Source organism: Nuphar pumila, chromosome 12, assembly GCF_984573655.1.
Source record: "Nuphar pumila chromosome 12, dmNupPumi1.hap1.1, whole genome shotgun sequence".
NCBI classification, from domain to species: domain Eukaryota; kingdom Viridiplantae; phylum Streptophyta; class Magnoliopsida; order Nymphaeales; family Nymphaeaceae; genus Nuphar; species Nuphar pumila.
The window spans coordinates 19783573-19801754 of NC_143260.1; the positions used below are offsets into that span (position 1 = coordinate 19783573).

Genomic DNA, 18182 nt, shown 5'->3' on the forward strand with positions numbered 1-18182 from the left:
TTGTAGAATATTTACAAAGGGGATTTTTTCTGAGTTATTTTGAGAAAATTTCTTCAAAAAACGGGTTTATGTCCGAATTTTTGAGACATATTCGAGGTTTACAGCCTCGAACTGAGAAATATAGGGCCGGCGATCCAACAGAGTGCCGAATGAGCCGCCCGAGCCTTTCAAAATCATTTTTTTGGTATTTTTGCGATTTTATTTTGGAAATCGGACAACGGGGTTCAGATTTGGATTTAAAATACCTAGTCCAGACTCGGAGTTGAAATTAAATATATCAATGTGGAATTTAATCCAGAAATCTGAAGAAAGACTGAAATTTAGCTTTGAAATCACTTTGATCTTCTCCGAAAATAGAGTTAGGGGCAAAAAGGTCATTTTGTAAATCTTTGAAAAATTTGGAGTGTTCACAGTGGGTTTTCACCAACTTTAATTATCATTAGCGAACTAAGCAGGTCTATTGTCTCCTACAAGGACTTCATGATAGTGAGGATAAAAAGCGAAAATTACCCTTGAAGTAGATATCTATGTTGAGGTATACAAGGTGTTGTGGTCAACAAGAAAAAGTTTGAAAATATGGATGGCACGCTATGATGTTGACCAACACGTACGTTGGTGATGGATATTGTTAGAGTTTGACCGAATCAATTGAGCGAAATTAGAATGGTACATGGTGCCAGGGTAAAAACACAAACCAATCCCTGTATGACAAAACAATAAGAAAGGCATTCATAATGCCATGTGCGACTAGATGAAATATAGAAGTGTCATTGACAAGGTACCATGTTAAGTTACTTATAACTTGAAACTTTAACAATATAACACGTGGGTATTCATCGTACTTTAATTCTGATGCGATTGTTTCCAACAAGTAGTCTTATTGTTGACTAGCATGCGAAAAAACATGCGAAAAGTGATAAACAACAAGTCTATACACCGGTGGTGTAAAAATACAAAACTTCCCCCAAACGAAAAAACGATGTTGATGTTTACATGACGGCATATTCAACAATATAAAGTGTAAAAGTGTGAATTATAGGAGATGATGTTCGAGAACAAGTATTTTGTTGATGGTTCGTGTTAGTGATTGACCGGGCGAAATGAGAGAAATAAAGTGGCTACACGAATGCGGGGTAGAAAGACAAACCTAAACCTACGTTAGAAAACAATGATACAGTATTCATGATATCATCTTCAACAAGACAGAATGTGAAATTATGTGTTACATGACACGATGTTCTATTAACGGAATATGAAATTGTGTGTAACAAGACAATGTTTTGTTAGTTATAATCAGTGAAACTCAAACTGCATAATGCATGTGGGTTTTTAACATACTTTAATTTGGTTGTGCCAATTGCGTGGGACTTTCGACTTGAACAAGTATTTTTATAATAAGTTGCTTGAGAGAAGGCTTTGCAGAAGGATATAAATACCACGATTACAAAGTGGTGGGATAGGAAGACAAAACTACCCCCGAAATTGTGTGTTAGAAGACATGGTGTTCTATTGACGAAATCTGAAATTGTGACAAGACACAATGTTCTGTTAGTTATAATCGATGAATCTCTAACATAAACCATGTGAGTTTTGAGCATATTTTAATCCAGTCCATTACTAACAAAAATGTTTGTCAATTAATCATGGTAAAGAAACCATTGCATTGGTTCTCTTGACATCTCCCAGGCTTCAAAACTTATTTAAGGACAACTCCTTGGCTGGAAATGAAACAAGATGTAAACGGTGAAATTGTTGAACCAGAGATAAAAAAGTGATCGTGAATAATGGCTATCTCAGAGATTTTTTCCAACTAATTACACATAGAACTAATACCAAGACAGAATGTGACCTTAAGAAGAAATGCCTTCTCAAGAAACAAGAGCAAAAGCATCTACCCTAAGGTTTCCGTAACAGAACAAGTACAGTTGTACCCTTGGAACACTACAATGCACAGACATGACAAGCTACCAAAACATTATGGATGCCACTGTCTGCAGATACACTTCAGCTTGATACAAATATATATAATCTGCCTGCCTGCTGTACTTCTGAACAATGGTGCAATTAGACATAACTCCTCATTGCTATAGTTTTTAATAGGTCACGTGTGGCTTAAAAAGTTAATCAAACTTGATACCCAATACATCAAATAACTATCATAAATGGAAAGATTTATTTCCATTCTGAACATACATTTAAATGAGCACTATGCTCATTGCTGAACGTATAGATGTAGTCTGGACACATGGCACCCAAAATGAGGTTGTGCTTTTCTGGGATATCGTCTAATACCAAGGAGCAGCTATAAAAAGAAATGGTAGCTTGGTCCAGCACAAGCTGATTATGAAGCCTGGAATATGTCTTAGAGATCTCTAGGATCTATCAGATACACACTGATATATAAATTGCAATATCAAGATCACTCCTCTGTTACACATTCAAAATGTTATAGCTTCATCACTTGATACTGTTCAACAGGATAACAGCCAACATATTTATACAGATTGACATTATGTACAGGGGAAAGTTGAGTATCCAGAAATAGAACCCAGGTTTGTTAGCACCAAACTTATGTGGTGCATCTCTTAAAGCTCTCACATTCGACATCCTTAGCTTATAAACTCTAAACCATTAATCTCTTTCAACATCAAGTTGATGCAGGTGGTGGGGCCAGGCAAAGATGTTATTATCTATCTGCATCATTACCGTGACACTCTGCATATATTATTCTTTTCTTTGTCATTTCTACATGTATAATACAGTTATTCAAAGGGGTCGAAACACAATAGCAGTGTACCGCAAAGACTGTAACGTAAAGATGGGATGCTCAGCCTAGAGTGACCAGGTTCTCTATTATAGACTGACCCATGACCCATGAGTCAGTTTTCCCTAGCATATTAGATGGCTCATGTCTGCTGTCTATGGTAATCCAGAACCAGGGAAATATTGGAACATCAACTTTCTGCTATCTCAGATATCCCCCCACTATACTCTCTCTCTCCGCCCTCCTTAGTGGCTTCAAAATGGTCATTTGCAAAAGAATAAAAATACACAATTCTGACATGGTCATTACTTTGTAAAGGACACAGGATATTGCAATCCCCCCCAAGTACAAGTTTGTTACCTCTTTCTTCACGACATGCAGTTAAAATTACCTAATTTATTAGCACACGATTTTTTTAAAGAACATAGAAATTAAAACAAAAGTGACATATTTTAAGCAGTCACAATTAATAATGGTAAATCTTATTTTCACAATACTCTTTAAAATATAAAACCAGTTATATTTTTGTAGGTAACAGCCACAAAAAACAACTACCTGCCTTGCCCGTTTAACAGCCACAACACGACCATCTTGCAGCAGACCCCTGTATACAGTTGCAGAACCACCCTCGCCTATCTTCAATAATATCATGACATCTTGAAGCACCAATTTTCATAGATCATGCACATATCTGGTACAACATTTAAAAGATACAACAGTAGGTGATATAATTCATATGCTACAGAGGCTATGGAGAAAATGGTTTAGATAAAATGCTTACTGACTCACTCAGGCTGGCCATCAACAAATAGCAAAAGATGGACAAAAAGCAACATCAGGTCACAAGGATCTGCTATCCCTCCGCTATCCGATCCGCGAAAATCTTAATCAACAAACCCAAGGATCCCCAATGTTTCCCAACCCTAATTCCCTGCAATCCCACTCATCCCACACATATGGCAACACATTCAAGAAAAACACACCCTAGCCTCTTAATCCCCGATTCTTCGTGAAACCTTACCCTAATCCTTGAACCAAAAAAGAAGAAGGCAAATCGCATCAAAGAATTCAATTGGAAAACTCTTCCAAGGTAATTAATACCGACTTACCATCTTTGATGTTCACCGTACCAGGCTGAGGTGGAAGAGAGCGAGAAGCTGAAGGGGAGGAGCAATGTACTCTACCCTAACGAAAACCCAGAAGGAGTAGAGAGAATGGAGGAGGGTCTGCACCCCAAAGGAAGGGGGGACACGGAGCTGAAAGGCATTGAAGTGCCCCTGCAAAGGAGCTCTGGACGTGGAGGGAGGGGCCGAGGGGCGTCGATGGGGCGACAAAGTCGCCGTGGCCCGTGGCAGACGAGGAGGAAGAGCCACCCGTTGTGTTGTCAAAGCGACGCCGCCTCTTGGTGTCGGAGGCGGTGGTGCCACCATCCGCCGCTCCAGCGGAGCCCTTGTACACACACACACACACACACACACAGAGAGAGAGAGAGAGAGAGAGAGAGAGAGAGAGAGAGAGAGAGAGAGAGAGAGAGAGACGTCCGTCCATGAGTGGAGGTTGCGAGGAGAAAGGAGGGTGAGGAGGGAAGAGGGAGAGATCGTGCCCTAAACTATATCACAAACTAGCGACGGATTAGCGACTGCCAATTTTTGTCGCTAATCTATACCTATTATGCGATAGTTTTTGGGATGAAATATTGATGCGTGAATCAATCACGATTTTTGCGACAAAAAAATGCTAGCGTTAATTCCATCGCGAATTTTAATTTTGGTGACAACTAGTTTTCTCTAGCTAATTCATCGCAAATTTGCGACGAAAAAAATCCGACAAATTTTCATCGCTAATTAACATTTTTCTTGTAATGTAATTTTCAGTATTTCTTTGCTTTTTTTAAATAATTTTTTGTAGTTTGGTAGATTTTTTCGAATCAGACAACCGATTTGCATCAGTTGATATTAGAGCATGGTCTTAACCTCAGTTAGATCAAGGAACAATCCTGCCACCTTCCAAATTCATTTAACTTGTTTCACTTTAAAGGCATATTACGTGACCTTAGTTGATTTGTAAAGAATGTTTCTGGTTTTAATATGCATGTTTGGGTGGATCCGGCTTAGTTTGTTTAGTTCATAAAACAACACAAAGACTGAGATTCATAATGTAGGCCCATAACTGATAAGGTAGAATGAAATTGGAAGAAATGCAAGTAGAATCCGAACTTGAGGGAAAGTCTTTTCCAACTGGGTGAGAATGATATAGGATGGAATTTGTCTTTTGAGAAAGTTATCAAAATAGATATTTTTGTTTCTTTAGGGTTAAGAAACTTGTTTCTATAAGTAGCTGGGGTATCTAGGAGTTTAATTAGAGTTTTTTTTTTTGGATTAGCAAGTTGGAGTTAGGCAAACCCTTACCAGTAAAAGAATAGATAAAAATAAACAATAAAAAATAAAAATCAGATTACATGATAAGGGAAATCAATCTATTGGTTTGTCCTTCCAACATCAATCAAGTCCAAGACCCCAAGTTTTTCAAGTTGCACGGCTACATGAATGTGTGAAGATAAGTCCAAATCCAACAAGTGCACATCCAGGTCCAAACAAAGCAAGAATCCATTGTCCAGTTGGTCTCAACATTGAGAAAGACTCTCCTGAGGAAGCCCCACACGTTGGAGAGGAGTGTCCTCATTCTGGTGGTCGTCCCTTACAAGAGAATCAGTCTTATAAAGATACCAAACTTGTTAAGTCATATATTAGAGCAAGTTTGTAATAAGGAGTCCAACCTTAATCTGAACTTCTTGCATTTAAAGAGTCCTACACTATAATCTTGAAAATATATATAAAAAGGGAGGGTGCATCATCCTCTCTATCATCTAAGTCAGAGAGAGAGAGAGACCCAATAGTGGCCGTAGGCCACATTGACTGAACCACTATAAAATTCTGTGTTTTTCTGTGTGTGTGATCCTATTTGAAAAACATCACAGCCTCGTCTAATCTTTTACATGGTATCAAAGCTACAGACTCCTATAGGTTTGTGTAGCTGGTCCAGTTTATTATTGTCCCTCTTCTGCAATGGCGTCAAGCTTGTCCTCCCTATCGCCCAATTCAACAGTTCAGTGGAATATATTTTCCGCCGGTGAAATTCAGCAGGGACAATTACTTGTTGTGGCGCTCTTAGATATAATCTTTCATGTACAGTCAGGACCTCATAAAGTACGTAGATGGTTGCCATCATGTGCCTACTTCATTTGTTCGAGAAGGTGAGCAGCTAAAACCAAATCCTGATTTCATTACATAGAAGCATGCTAACCAACTTGCTTTTAGTTGGATCATGACCACTATTACAAAGGTCGTATTGGGATAAATTATTTGTGTTCTATCTGTTAAAGAGGCATGAATTGCATTAGAGCAGACCTATGTGCCTCATTCAAGTGTGAAGATCATCTAGCTAAAATGTGAAAAAGAAATGAAAGACCATGGTAGAATATTTAAATCATGTTAAGTTTCTTGCATACTCATTATGTGCAGTTGATGAACCTGTCTCTGTGGGGATCTGGTCCAATACACCCTGAACGGGTTAACCCATGATTATGAGAGCTTTATTACAACAATAATCACTTCTTTCAACAAGCTCCTTAGATTCTCTGAAATCTCTGATCTATTGCTCAATCAAGAAAAGTGACTTCAAATGTTTAATGCCAAATCCCCTCAGTAGACAAAATGTCTGCCACCACCTTATTTTCTCAAAGGGGGTGTGGTCGAGGTGACAGTGGCTATCGTGGGCATAGAAGATGGGTTGGTTGGTTTAACCCCTTCTTTCAAAGTTTTCAAAATTTTGGTGCAAGAGATAAATAGGGACGGTCAAGGGCACCTCAATGTGAGGTTGGCCAAAAGGATGGTCAGGTCACATGTCAGTTTTGTGGCTGTAAGAATCATACAACTCATATGTGCTATGATATTCCCAAAGCATTCATAGACATGGCTTTGAATAGTATGAAAGACATTTTTTGGTATCTAGACACAGGTGCTACCCATCACATGATTACAGATGATCAGAATATGTTAAACAAGACAGAATATCTTGACACAGAAAGAGTCATAGTTGGCAATGGTGCAAACTTATCAATAACAAGCATAGGTATTGTTTATTTGCCCACTAACAAAAAATGGATTGATCTTTTGGATGTGTTACATGTTCTCACTATGATACAAATTTTATTATCAGTTGCTAAAGTTTTTTTAGATAATAATTGTGTTTTCGAGTACAATATTGATGTTTTTTCTATTAATGATAGGAAGAGTAGGACTACTCTCCTAAGATGACTAAATAGAATATGATTATACCCCTGACCATCCCAAATCTCAGGTGAACAGATGAATCAAAAAGTCATTCAAGGTGGATCGAGTTTTGCTAAAGTTTCACACAAATTTTCTAAGGATGTTTGGCACTATTGTTTGGGACATGTTAATTCTGGAACTTTAAATTTGCTTAAACAAAATAAAATGATTGCATGTGATGGTGTTAATGCTTATGATGATCGATTATGTTCTAGTTGTGCTGTGAATAAAATTCATAAATTATCATTTGAAAATGTTGATTTCTCTACATACTCACCATTGAAAGTGATTCATGCTGACCTGTGGGGAACGGATGTGTATTACCTGATGCTTATTGATAATTTTTCCAGATTTTCATATATTTTTCCTTTATACAAAAAATCGAATGCCTTGTCATGTTTTGAAAATTTCAAAACTATTATTGAAAATCGAATTGGGAAGAAGATAAAAAATTTAATAGTGGTGGGGGCAATGAGTTTGTTAGTGGTGAATTTTCTAATTTTTTGAATAAATATGGACTAAAAGGGTGGTTGTTCTGTCCTCATACACCTCATCATAATGGCAGGGTAGGGAAAAAAACACAGACACATTCGAGAGACATGTATGAGTATTCTGGTATATGTTTATTTAAGTTACAAATTTTGGGTTGATGTTTTTCGCACTGCGGTTTACCTAATTAATCATCTCTCTAGCCTTGTCATAAACCAAAAGTCTTCATATGAACTTCTAAACTGTCTTTGGGTGCACGTGGTACCCATATTTGAGACCATATGTCTACTCAAAATTAATGCCCAGATCTAAAGTCAAAGTTTTCATAGGATATAGAACAAACTATAAAGGATATATGTGTTATAATCATGTAACCAATCAAGTTTTTGTCTCTAGACATGTTTTATTTGATGAGTCAAAATTTTTATATGTTTGAACAAAAGATCCTGTATTAGACAAAGATGTCATGTCATAGACCTAGGAACAACACAAAATCCAGTTACCTCAAACAAAACCTATCAGAGCCATACCCGAAACACCCATTAGAATTGAACTTCCTAGGGTCATATTTCCAAATTTCAATCATGTGGTACCACAAGATCCAATCAACCAGGGTGAAAACAAAGAAACTGCAAGTCCTTATTCCCCAGCTTTTTCTGGTTCTCAAAGTAAACCTGCGACTGTGCCTAATCCTGAACCCCTTAAAGAAAATCATGTAGTTAATAATCAAGGTCATGTCTGCAAACATCATATGTTAACCAGATCCCAAGATAGTGCATTGAAACCAAGACTCTTTACTGCAATGAAATATCCTATCAATCTTGGCCTCTTGAATGAAGTGTTACAAGAAGAAAATAAACCTTATGGTTTCAACCAAGCTAGACAAGAACTGAAGTGGCAATGTACTATGGAAGAAAAAATAGGAGCCCGCGAATTTTCTGAAAAAAATCAATGCATAATAAGAATTTTTAGAAAATTGCTTTTGTTTATCTACGAGGATCTTTGCATATATATATATATATACATATATATGTGTGTGTGTGTGTGTGTGTGTTGAAACAAATGCATATGTATGCATAGTGCAGTGCATTTTTTCATCGAAACCCTAAGTTTATTCAAATTGCATAAGATCAATGGAATTGCAAATCAAAGAGCTTAAACGATTTAGTACCCCTTTCATTTCATATAATTTTGGCAATGAATGTGTTTTTAAAAGAATATGGGTTTTATCAAAATTGAAATTTAAGCACTTCAAAAAAAAATGTATGTATAGATATATTAATTTTAAAGTGTAATTTTGTATGAAACCAAAAATCGGTTTTGGTAGGCTGTTGGGTTCGACTTGGAGGGCCGAACCAGACCCCAACTGGGTGTGTTTGACTAGCTGGGCGGTGGCCCAGCTATAATTTCTTTAAAGTTTATAAAAGGAGCTTGAAGCTTATTGGCCATGGGGGTGGCAGCCCCATGGCACTTTTGGAATAATTTTAAAACTTAAAAGTAGGTTGAATGCCTATTGGTCCCTAGGGGCAGCAGCCCAGTAACATCTTTTGAATTTTTTCTAAAACCAAGAGGGCATTTAAGACTTTGGACAATGGCATTTTTGAAAAGTTTTGAAGAAATTCAAATGGAGGAAGCTCATTGGGGGCGTGGGAGGTGTGATAAATAACAACTTTGACATGGCCTAGATGGGCGTGAAACAACCCCTAGCCATTCATTTTTCTAAGATATAATCTCAACCATTCATGTTAAAACCCTATCATTTAAGAACATTTGAGAAGAAAGAGAAAGATAATCGAAAAAGGGAGATTTTCTCTTCCCTCTCTCTCTACTCTCTTCTCTCTCTCCAAACCGTGGATCCTAGAGGGTCCCTACCTTGTGCGCCAACCATACCTCCATTTACACCTTCTTCCTTGTGCTTGGGTGTATAGTGGAGGGTATCGTGCCCGTGGGACTCTCCTCTACACTGCAAGCCTTTGAAGGTCTTCATCTCCTTCTTACTCCGCTTCAACATTAAGGTGAGAATGTATCTAACATCTCCATTCTTGTTTTCGAATAAAGCATGTTCATTTTCTCTTTCCACGCATGAAACCGATTCCAACAATGCATTGTTCTGAAATGAATGATGGATTTTGGTGGATTAAAATGTACATGAAACTTTGTTTTGAGTTTTCTTTGGATGCTACACCAAGCTTGCCACACACACACCACATGATGTTATATTTCATTTTTGCACTTTTGTAGTTTGGCACACTTTGGCTGGGTGACCCATGACCTCTTCATGGTCATGTGGACCCCAAGCCTAGGTAGCTTGACAGTGTGGCGGCTGGACCGCACCTTCTTCAGCCATAAATGCAAGGGGTGTCATTCCGGCACCCAACATTAAAAATAAATAAACAAATGATACAAAGTGCTTGTGGCGCCTATCCTTCCTTCTTCTTCTTTTTTTTTTGTTTTGGGTTTCAACTGTTAGAAGACCCTAACCAGGTTCAGACCTGGACCTAGTGCCCAGACCAGTAAACCCATGGTCTGGTCCATTCAGATCAGACATGGGTGATGGTTTTGCTCAGTCGCATCTCACTCTGCCGTCGAGCGGCTGTCGCATAGAGGGTGCACCCACTTGGCTGGGCCAAGTTGGGTGCAGCCCAGCTGGGACCCCTAGCTGCCCATCACTCTGGGGTCTGCTCAGCTACGAAGTTACCTGCAAAAAAGAAGAAAAAGAGAACATACAGATATGAATCAGCGTATATCGTTCAACTTTCTTCAGAAAAAAATAGACATGCATTTCGGGGTGTCATTTTTCTTGCATTCCCAGACCTTGAGTCTCATTTGGGAGACTCAGACCAGGGTTTGAACCATGTGTTTCAGACCTGGTCAGTTCGTTGGACCAGCAAAACCCTGATCTGAACCCATTCGGTTCAGACCAGGGTGCATGGTTGAATTGGTTGGGGCAGTTGCCACATGGCAAGTGCACCACTTGGCTGGGCTGAGTTGGGTGTACCAGCATGCTATCCCTCGGGCAGCCCAGCACCTAGGAGACGTGCTCAGTCCGGAGGCCTGCCAGTGGGAGTAGGCTGCAAGCGGGTGTTTAAAAAAAAAAGAAAAAAGATATGAAATGCAAAATTAAAATGGAAAGGGGAAAAATCGGGTAGGCTTAGGCAAATCTGTTTGCATGCAAACTGATTTGTAGCTTTGGATTCATGGTGTTTTTATTTTATTGGTTGAGCAGGTGAGCTCAGACCAGTTGGTTATATCGAACGGAGGTCTGCCCCTCCTTGCTGCAACCACTAGGTTATGTGGCACCAAACTGTCCCATTGCGAGCTACGTAGGCTAAGGATTCGGTTGACCTTCCTTCCAACCACCATGGTAGCACCCTGTGTGCTCCATATCTTGACCTCTCACTTTAGCACGTGAAATGGGCTTTATGGTGTGTGGCAAAGATCCTATGCAAAGAAATTTTGTGGTTGTTTGTGCAACGGGTTGGTTGCTAAGTTACGTTTCACATTTTGGCATGATCTTGATGCGAAACACGTATGCGTGCTTAGTTGGTACAATTCGTTGAATATGTTTAAGAGATTGTCAAAAGCATGTCAATGAAATCGATACACTTACACAAGCACTTGGTTCATGAATGGTGTAAATGAAACTAATACTTTTTTTGCAATACACGCGATTATGCCATATCACGTGCACTACTTGACACGACTGTGAGATTTCTATCATATGCATGATATTCAAACATCGTGATGTTTTTGAATTATGCTTAATAAAGTGCCTTACATGTCATAGTTACAAATTTTATATTATAAGCATGATGATTCAAGTTTCGTAAGTTTTCATATCATGTCTTATGAATTATAGAAAATGACAACATGCTTATTGATAGTTTCACGTGCACTTTGGCACATCTTGTCACGGAACTAAAATATGTTGAGTTAAGCATGTTTATACATCAAGTGTCTTATTCTTAGCGATGTTCTTATCATGCAATGAATGTTTAGTGACTTTATGTGTGTTTATATTTAACACATGATGAACACTTGACACTTGACTCATCCCAAATAACAAGGAGACATGAACATCACAAGTAGGGTTATTACACTTGTTGTGTATCTCTGTGTGCACTTTGAAACTCCATGGCAAGTTGTGTTGGGTGATGTGCCCATTTCGTGAGTAGAGCTCACTTGTACTAGTTGTGTCATAAACCCCTAATTAATGAATATGTGATGTTGCCTTCACGGACGAAGTGCTCTTTGAGGCCGTGTGAGGCTTGAGCGCGTGAATGGGTGGGCTAGACCCTGGTGTGTTGTTCGTGTTGCCCCGCAATGAACACCAGGCCAGATGGGCCTAAGTACTTCGAAATGAGGGAATGTGTACTAACTGTAGCCCTAAAAAGATAAAATGCTCAGTCTCCCATTCACAAAATGGTTCACCTTGAAGAGGGTGGATGGTACAGCCCTGAGTGATCGATCGATTTTACAACATGTTTTCAGGAGCAAAAGTATCATTTGGCCTCCAGTCACTCAGAGTTAGGGAGGTCGAGATGACCTATTGAGGTGCCTCAGCTATTGCAGTAGTGTGGATTGCAATTCGTCACCTATGTGAGGTTTTCCCTTAGTTATGGGCTGCCTGCATGAGGTTTTACTCAGTCTGTAGGTACCTCGGTTATCACATAACATAGAATAATAAACATAGACGATATTTTTCACAGAATGTGAGGTTCCTTTGCATACCCGAAGGAGTAATCAAGACAAAACAGTTAAACTAACTCGCTAACTACTGACTTATGAGTTGATGTTGATGTTGTAGATTATTAACTTAGTTGTTTAATTTTCCTTACTTGCTTAATTATTTAATTTCACTGTCTGAAGCATTTTCATTACTTAATGTGATACTCATTGCTCAACTTATATCTTGCTTACTGTTCTTTACTTAGATACACTTGTGTATTATTGTAATTGTTTCTAACTGTTCCAGCATATTAGATCTACTTGTGCTATTATCCTCTTCAACCATGTTAAGTATTGCATATCATAATATGAATGCTTGTGTTTTACATAAATGGATGTTATGGATATTATCTCACCAACTCGCAAGAGTACTAACCCCGTTTCATGGGGATGCAGGTGATGACTAGACTAGTTGTGATATGACGGCTGCACGGTGGGAGGCTTGGGACCCACACTTGGACTCGCGGTCTTGGCTTTTGGTTTTGAGGGGATTTTCTTCGACTTTTTGGGAGACTTTGTATTATGATGTATTCATAGTCTCATTTTGTAAAGAACTTTTATATAGTGACTTTTGGTAATTGTTATTATTTGTAACTTGTCCAAACTTGCAACCATAGTTTCCTCTTGTTTTTCGTTGCTCATTTAAAACCTTTTAAAAAAAAATTAACTCTAAAAAAATCCTAAGGTTTTCCCTTGGTTGGGGTTTGGGCGTTACAGTTGTTGGCATCAGAGTCGTGTTCTAAGTATGGTCCAAGACTTCAGCATGCATCATCCATCGCACTATAAGTATGCTTCACTTAGAAGTTTTAGTATTTTCCGCTTGATTACTGCTTTGTTTAAGACTTTATGCATAGTTAGATATATGTTTGTTAGATGTCGTTGGGAACGAGTCATGAAAGGATTCTTGAAGCCCTGCATGACTTGGTTTGAGGCGTAGAAGCCCTTGATCAGGCAGTTTAGTAGATAGTATGAAGTGCCTAAGTGATTGCGAATTAGGCACCTCCTTGTGCCAGATATCCGATGAAACACGTGGGACAAATTTGTCCACGTGAATTGAGTGATTGCCCTTACTATGGTCTTAGAGGGCATATTGAGATTGTGTGTCAGCGTAAATTGGGAGACAAAGTCTGGAAAGGTAATGTTGAGACCATAGAAGACATAGCTTCTGAGACCGGTCCGGCACTGCTAGGAGTTGACCCTATGGGAGATTTGTGCACTTCGCCAAATTCTCCCTAGTACTCGCCAACATCCTACTCTTACTCAATTTTCCCTAAATACATGCCAGCTCCTCCTCTATCTCCAGTGCGGAATGAAGTTCCTGACGTAGGCTCTGAGATAGCTTGGCGCACTCCACCGAATTTCTCTCAGTACACACTAGCATCTCCTCCTCATCCTAAGTGGAGACAGTGCGGGAACCGAAAAGATTATCGAGATTGTCACACCAATCAGAAATGAAGATAGTTGTTTGATTATGAACATTTTGTGGAAACACTGAGCCAGTGTTTCATTTTTGTTTTCCAACGTAGTTGGATATGTTTTGTAACCTTGTCTTAGCGAAAGAATATTTTTGGGCTTGAATATATTGCAAAAGGCATGAATCATTTGCTTATGAATAGAATTTGTGCTTTTTAGAAGTTGTACTTTCACTTATACAAGTTTTTTCTTGTTCAAGATGGCATGGTGAGGTCGATGTGATGACCTAATGAAGTCTCTCAACAACCTTATCGAGGTTGTCAGTCGTCAGGCAGAGAGTATGCGTATAATGGGCGATAATCTTCAGCAAACCACCCAGGGATGCAAGACACCTGCTCAGACTTCAACTACGACAATACTATATAAGCAGTTCATGAGTATGAACCCTCTGTCATTCGATGAAAATTTGACTCCCGAAGCAGCAAAAGATTGGGTCTGAGAGATCGAGCGAATCTTCTGTGTACTACAAGTCAACGACGATCGAAAAGTAGACATTAGAATGTACAAACTTTATAAAGATGTAAAAAGGTGGTGGGCGACTACCTTAGAAGTCAAATTCATGAATGAAGTAGTCACGTGAGAGCAATTCGTCAAGGTTTTCTATGTCGCGTACTTTCCAATGCACACACGAAGTTGAAAGATGCAAGAGTTCCTAGACCTTCAATAAGGGAGCTCTACACTGGCAGAATATGTTACAAAGTTGAGAAGTCTGAAACGCTACTGTCCTAACGTTTATGTTATCAAGAAGGACCAAGCAATAAAGTTTGCTCGCAGTTTGAAGTCTACTTTTTGCATAAAAGTTTATACTCATGCCCCTACGATACTAGATCAGGCTTTGGAGACGGCTACTCTCCTAGAGCAGGATTGGTCCAAATCGCAAAAGAAGCAACCGTTCAAAGGAACCCAACATCAAGGCCAAAAGAGTTGACCTAAGAAGAGACAATTCCAGAAGAACCCTGGTGGGAAGAAGTTTCATCCACCAACGAAGAAATATCGCCCTTAGGGCAACAACAATAATCATTATAAGAATCATCAGCACCTGCATCATCAGCAGCAACAGAAGCAGTTAGCGGCAACACCAGGTTGCCCAAAATATCTCGTTGATCATCCTGGTCGTCTGTGTCCTCACGACACTAAAGGGTGTCTGTATTGTGGCAAGATGGGCCACTATATCAAAGACTGTCAGAACAAGCAGTCATATGACATGAAGAGAAACACACTTGGAACATCGCATCCGACATATCAACGACCGCCTCAACAGTAACAATCTCATCAACAGAAGCCAGGCAGTCAGAAAATGGTGACAGGACGAGCATATGTGGCCACTGTCGAGCAAGTGACCAAAGGAGAGTTGGTCCAATGTACTATCTTAGTCGCTGGACAAGCAACTTTTACCTTATTTGATTGCGGTGCTTCCCATTCGTTTATTTCTGTTAGATTTGCTAGAACATTGCCTATATCCATGAAACCATTGAATTACCCGTTGGAGGTTCGTACTCTGACCGATGATCAGTCCTTGTGTGTTAACTATATTCCGAGCATTTGAGGTGTCAGTGGCAGGTCAGAATTTTCCAGTTGACATAATCTTGCTAGACATGACTGAGTTTGATGTCATTCTAGGCATGGATTGGTTATTCGAGTATCACGCTGAAGTTCTTTGTAGAGAAGGCAAGGTGGTCTTATATCAGCCTGATCGTCCAGTTTTGGAAATCAAACTCTCTCGACCTATTCGAGACAACCATTTGATTTCATCCTTCAAAGCTCAAAAGTATCTGCGAAATGGGGGTACTGCATTCTTGGTTAGTATCACCCCAATCGAACCAGAGATAATTCCAATCGAAAACTTAGATGTAGTTTGGGAGTTTCCTGATGTGTTTCCTAAGGAACTACCTGAATTACCTCCGAAGCGCGAGATCAAATTTTGCATCGAGTTATTGCCTGGACCTACCCCAATTTCCAAGGCATTGTATCGTATGGCTTCAACAGAACTTGAAGAACTAAAGCAACAGTTGGAAGAGTTGATGAAGAAAGGTTTCATCAGACCTAGTGCATCCCCATGAGGTGCACCGATTTTGTTCGTGAAGAAGAAAGATGGATCTATGAGGTTGTACATCGACTACAAAATGCTCAACCAAACAACAATCAAGAATAAATATATGCTACCGAGAATTGAAGATCTCTTTGATTAGTTGCAGAGAGTGAAGATCGACTTCAGATCGGGTTATCATCAACTCTGGATCAAGGAGGAAGATATCTAGAAGATGACATTTCGAACGAGATATGGGTTGTATGAGTTCGTAGTGATTCCACTTGGGCTCACTAGTGCACCAGCGTTTATGAATCAGATTTTTTAAAGCAATATTTTTAAGGAAAATAAGTGTAAAAGCCTGACACCAAATAATAAAACTGGCTCACATGAGTGGTGGAGTCTGGGTCGATCTCAGGGAACGTAAAATACTTTGTATTCGTAATCACCCTAAATTTTTCTCATTCATTTTCAGACACCCCCCTTTCAGCAGATGCCAATCCCCTTAGGAGTCTAACCTTAAGTCTGTCCTAGTTTAGGTGTCAGATCGCCCTTTTGTCAGCAAAAATCCCATTTTACCCCTAGGTCACCTTAGACCCCTGTCAGTTAGACCCAGTCAAGCTCCTTTTAAGTTCAAAAAAGTTAGAATGTTAGTCATTTCTAGCTCCCCTGTACTCACAATGAGTAAATCTTGTTCATTTCTGACCATTTCAGTTGAATCTGGTTCATTTCTTGAGAAATGAGCTCATTTCTAGCTCGAATTTCAGTCAATTGTTCTCAAGTTTGTCAATTCTAGTTAATCCTGTCCCTCTGAGTTTAACTTGAGTTCACTAAAAGTTCAATTGGCCTGGTTCCGGTTCAAATTTATTTCTCATACTCTGAGAGTTCACTTTAGCCCATTTTAGCTCAGTTCAGCTCATTTCAGCTGAAATTGAGCTAAGTCCAGTCAACCCAACAAGTGTTTACGCTCTAGATTTAGTTCACCTCAATATGACTGACCTTCATTCCAGCTCAAACACAGTGCGGTCTCGTTACCCACTTCACTCCAGTGTTCATTTCTTACCATTTCTCTGAGAATTAGGTCATCTCTTGATTATCCAGTCTAGGAGTTTAGTTGAGACAATATCTTTTTAGTTCCTTTGAGTTTAGAAACCCTAGAACACACTTCAATCCAGTTAAAACTTCATTTTTCAATGTCACTCTCTGCCCTGCAGGGGCAAAATCATTTCTCGGTCATTTTGTCTAAAAATTCAGTTCTATCATTCTTTCAAGCTGGTACAAACATCAGTCTGGGCTCGGATCAATTCCTTTCCTGAAAATTTTAGCTGTATTCGAGACCCAATTCACATTTGGATTGGATCCAATATCGGATCTGATATTCAATACCCAATTTTCATCCTTGGACAAGAATTTTCAATCCTTTGTCCCTGCCAGGTGTCTGGGACTTCAAATGCCTCATCCCGGGTCTACATTTGGCATATCATTTCGTATCATTTCATCGCATTGCATGTCATTGCATGTCATTTTCGAGACCCAACACTCTCATTTTCAAAATCTCAAACCCAGATTCGAGTTTAAAAACTTTTCTTTCAAAATTAATTTCAAAAACCTAGGTTTTAAATCAACATTTTCCATTTGGCCAGCCCCCAGAGCTTTATATTCCTTTATTTCAAAAGTATTTTCCTTAGAAAAATGGTCTGTTTTCATTTTAAACTTGATTTTTAATCAATTTTAAATTTTTATCAATTTCTTCAAGTGGGGCCCACCCTGCAAATGGCACCAAACCCTAATTTTTTCATCTTTATTCAATTTCATTTTTATATTTTACTTATTTCAAAAATACAAAAAAAAATCATAAATGTAGGTGTCTTTTTAAAGCTTTTAGAAAATCTTGTTTTTAACCCCTTTATTTTCCGTCTTTTTAAAATCATTTTTGAAAAATCAAATAGGGCCCACACTAGGTGGCGCCACATTTAAGAGTGTTTAGGTTAGTTTAGATTTAGTTAGTGTTTTACTTAAGTTAGAAGTTTGAAAAGTCAAATTCTAACTGATTTTAAAATTCTATTTTATTTTAAAGTTTTAATCTTTTTTTAAACCTTTATTTAAAGTTTTAAAAATCAAATGTGGGCCCACATAGGTGGTGCCACATTTGAGAATTTTTAGAGTTTTAATTAGGAGTCAATTAGGTTTAATTAATTAGAATTTTGTTAGGTTAAAACTCCCAAGGAAAATCGCCCCCCTTAGTTTTTATTTTTTTGAAACTCTTCAAACTAATCCAACTCTTAATTAAGAGTTTTGAAAAATCTATAAATAGTACACCCTAGATTTTGACCCACACATGTGTTCTCTCCCTCTCAATTAGCGCTTCTTC

At 38.7% G+C, this 18182-nt stretch overlaps 1 protein-coding gene and 1 long non-coding RNA gene across 5 annotated transcripts in view; both read left to right on the forward strand.

The window, feature by feature from the left end:
• The window catches only part of LOC149820218 (uncharacterized), an 83187-nt gene extending 70281 nt beyond the window's left edge, over positions 1-12906 (forward strand). For 3 of the 4 annotated variants that reach the window (XR_016426766.1, XR_016426765.1, XR_016426767.1), the window contains exon 5: positions 12709-12906. This is a non-coding gene — a long non-coding RNA (uncharacterized LOC149820218). Of the gene's footprint in view, positions 1-7123; positions 7364-12708 lie in introns of those variants that run through there. The other variant, XR_016426768.1, reaches the window with a different exon arrangement.
• Positions 12907-15407: 2501 nt separating this feature from the next.
• On the forward strand, positions 15408-15845 carry LOC149820219 (uncharacterized). The gene has a single exon (XM_089981769.1). The coding sequence runs from the start codon at positions 15408-15410 to the stop codon at positions 15843-15845; it is 438 nt and encodes a 145-aa protein (XP_089837895.1).
• Positions 15846-18182: the final 2337 nt, after the last annotated feature.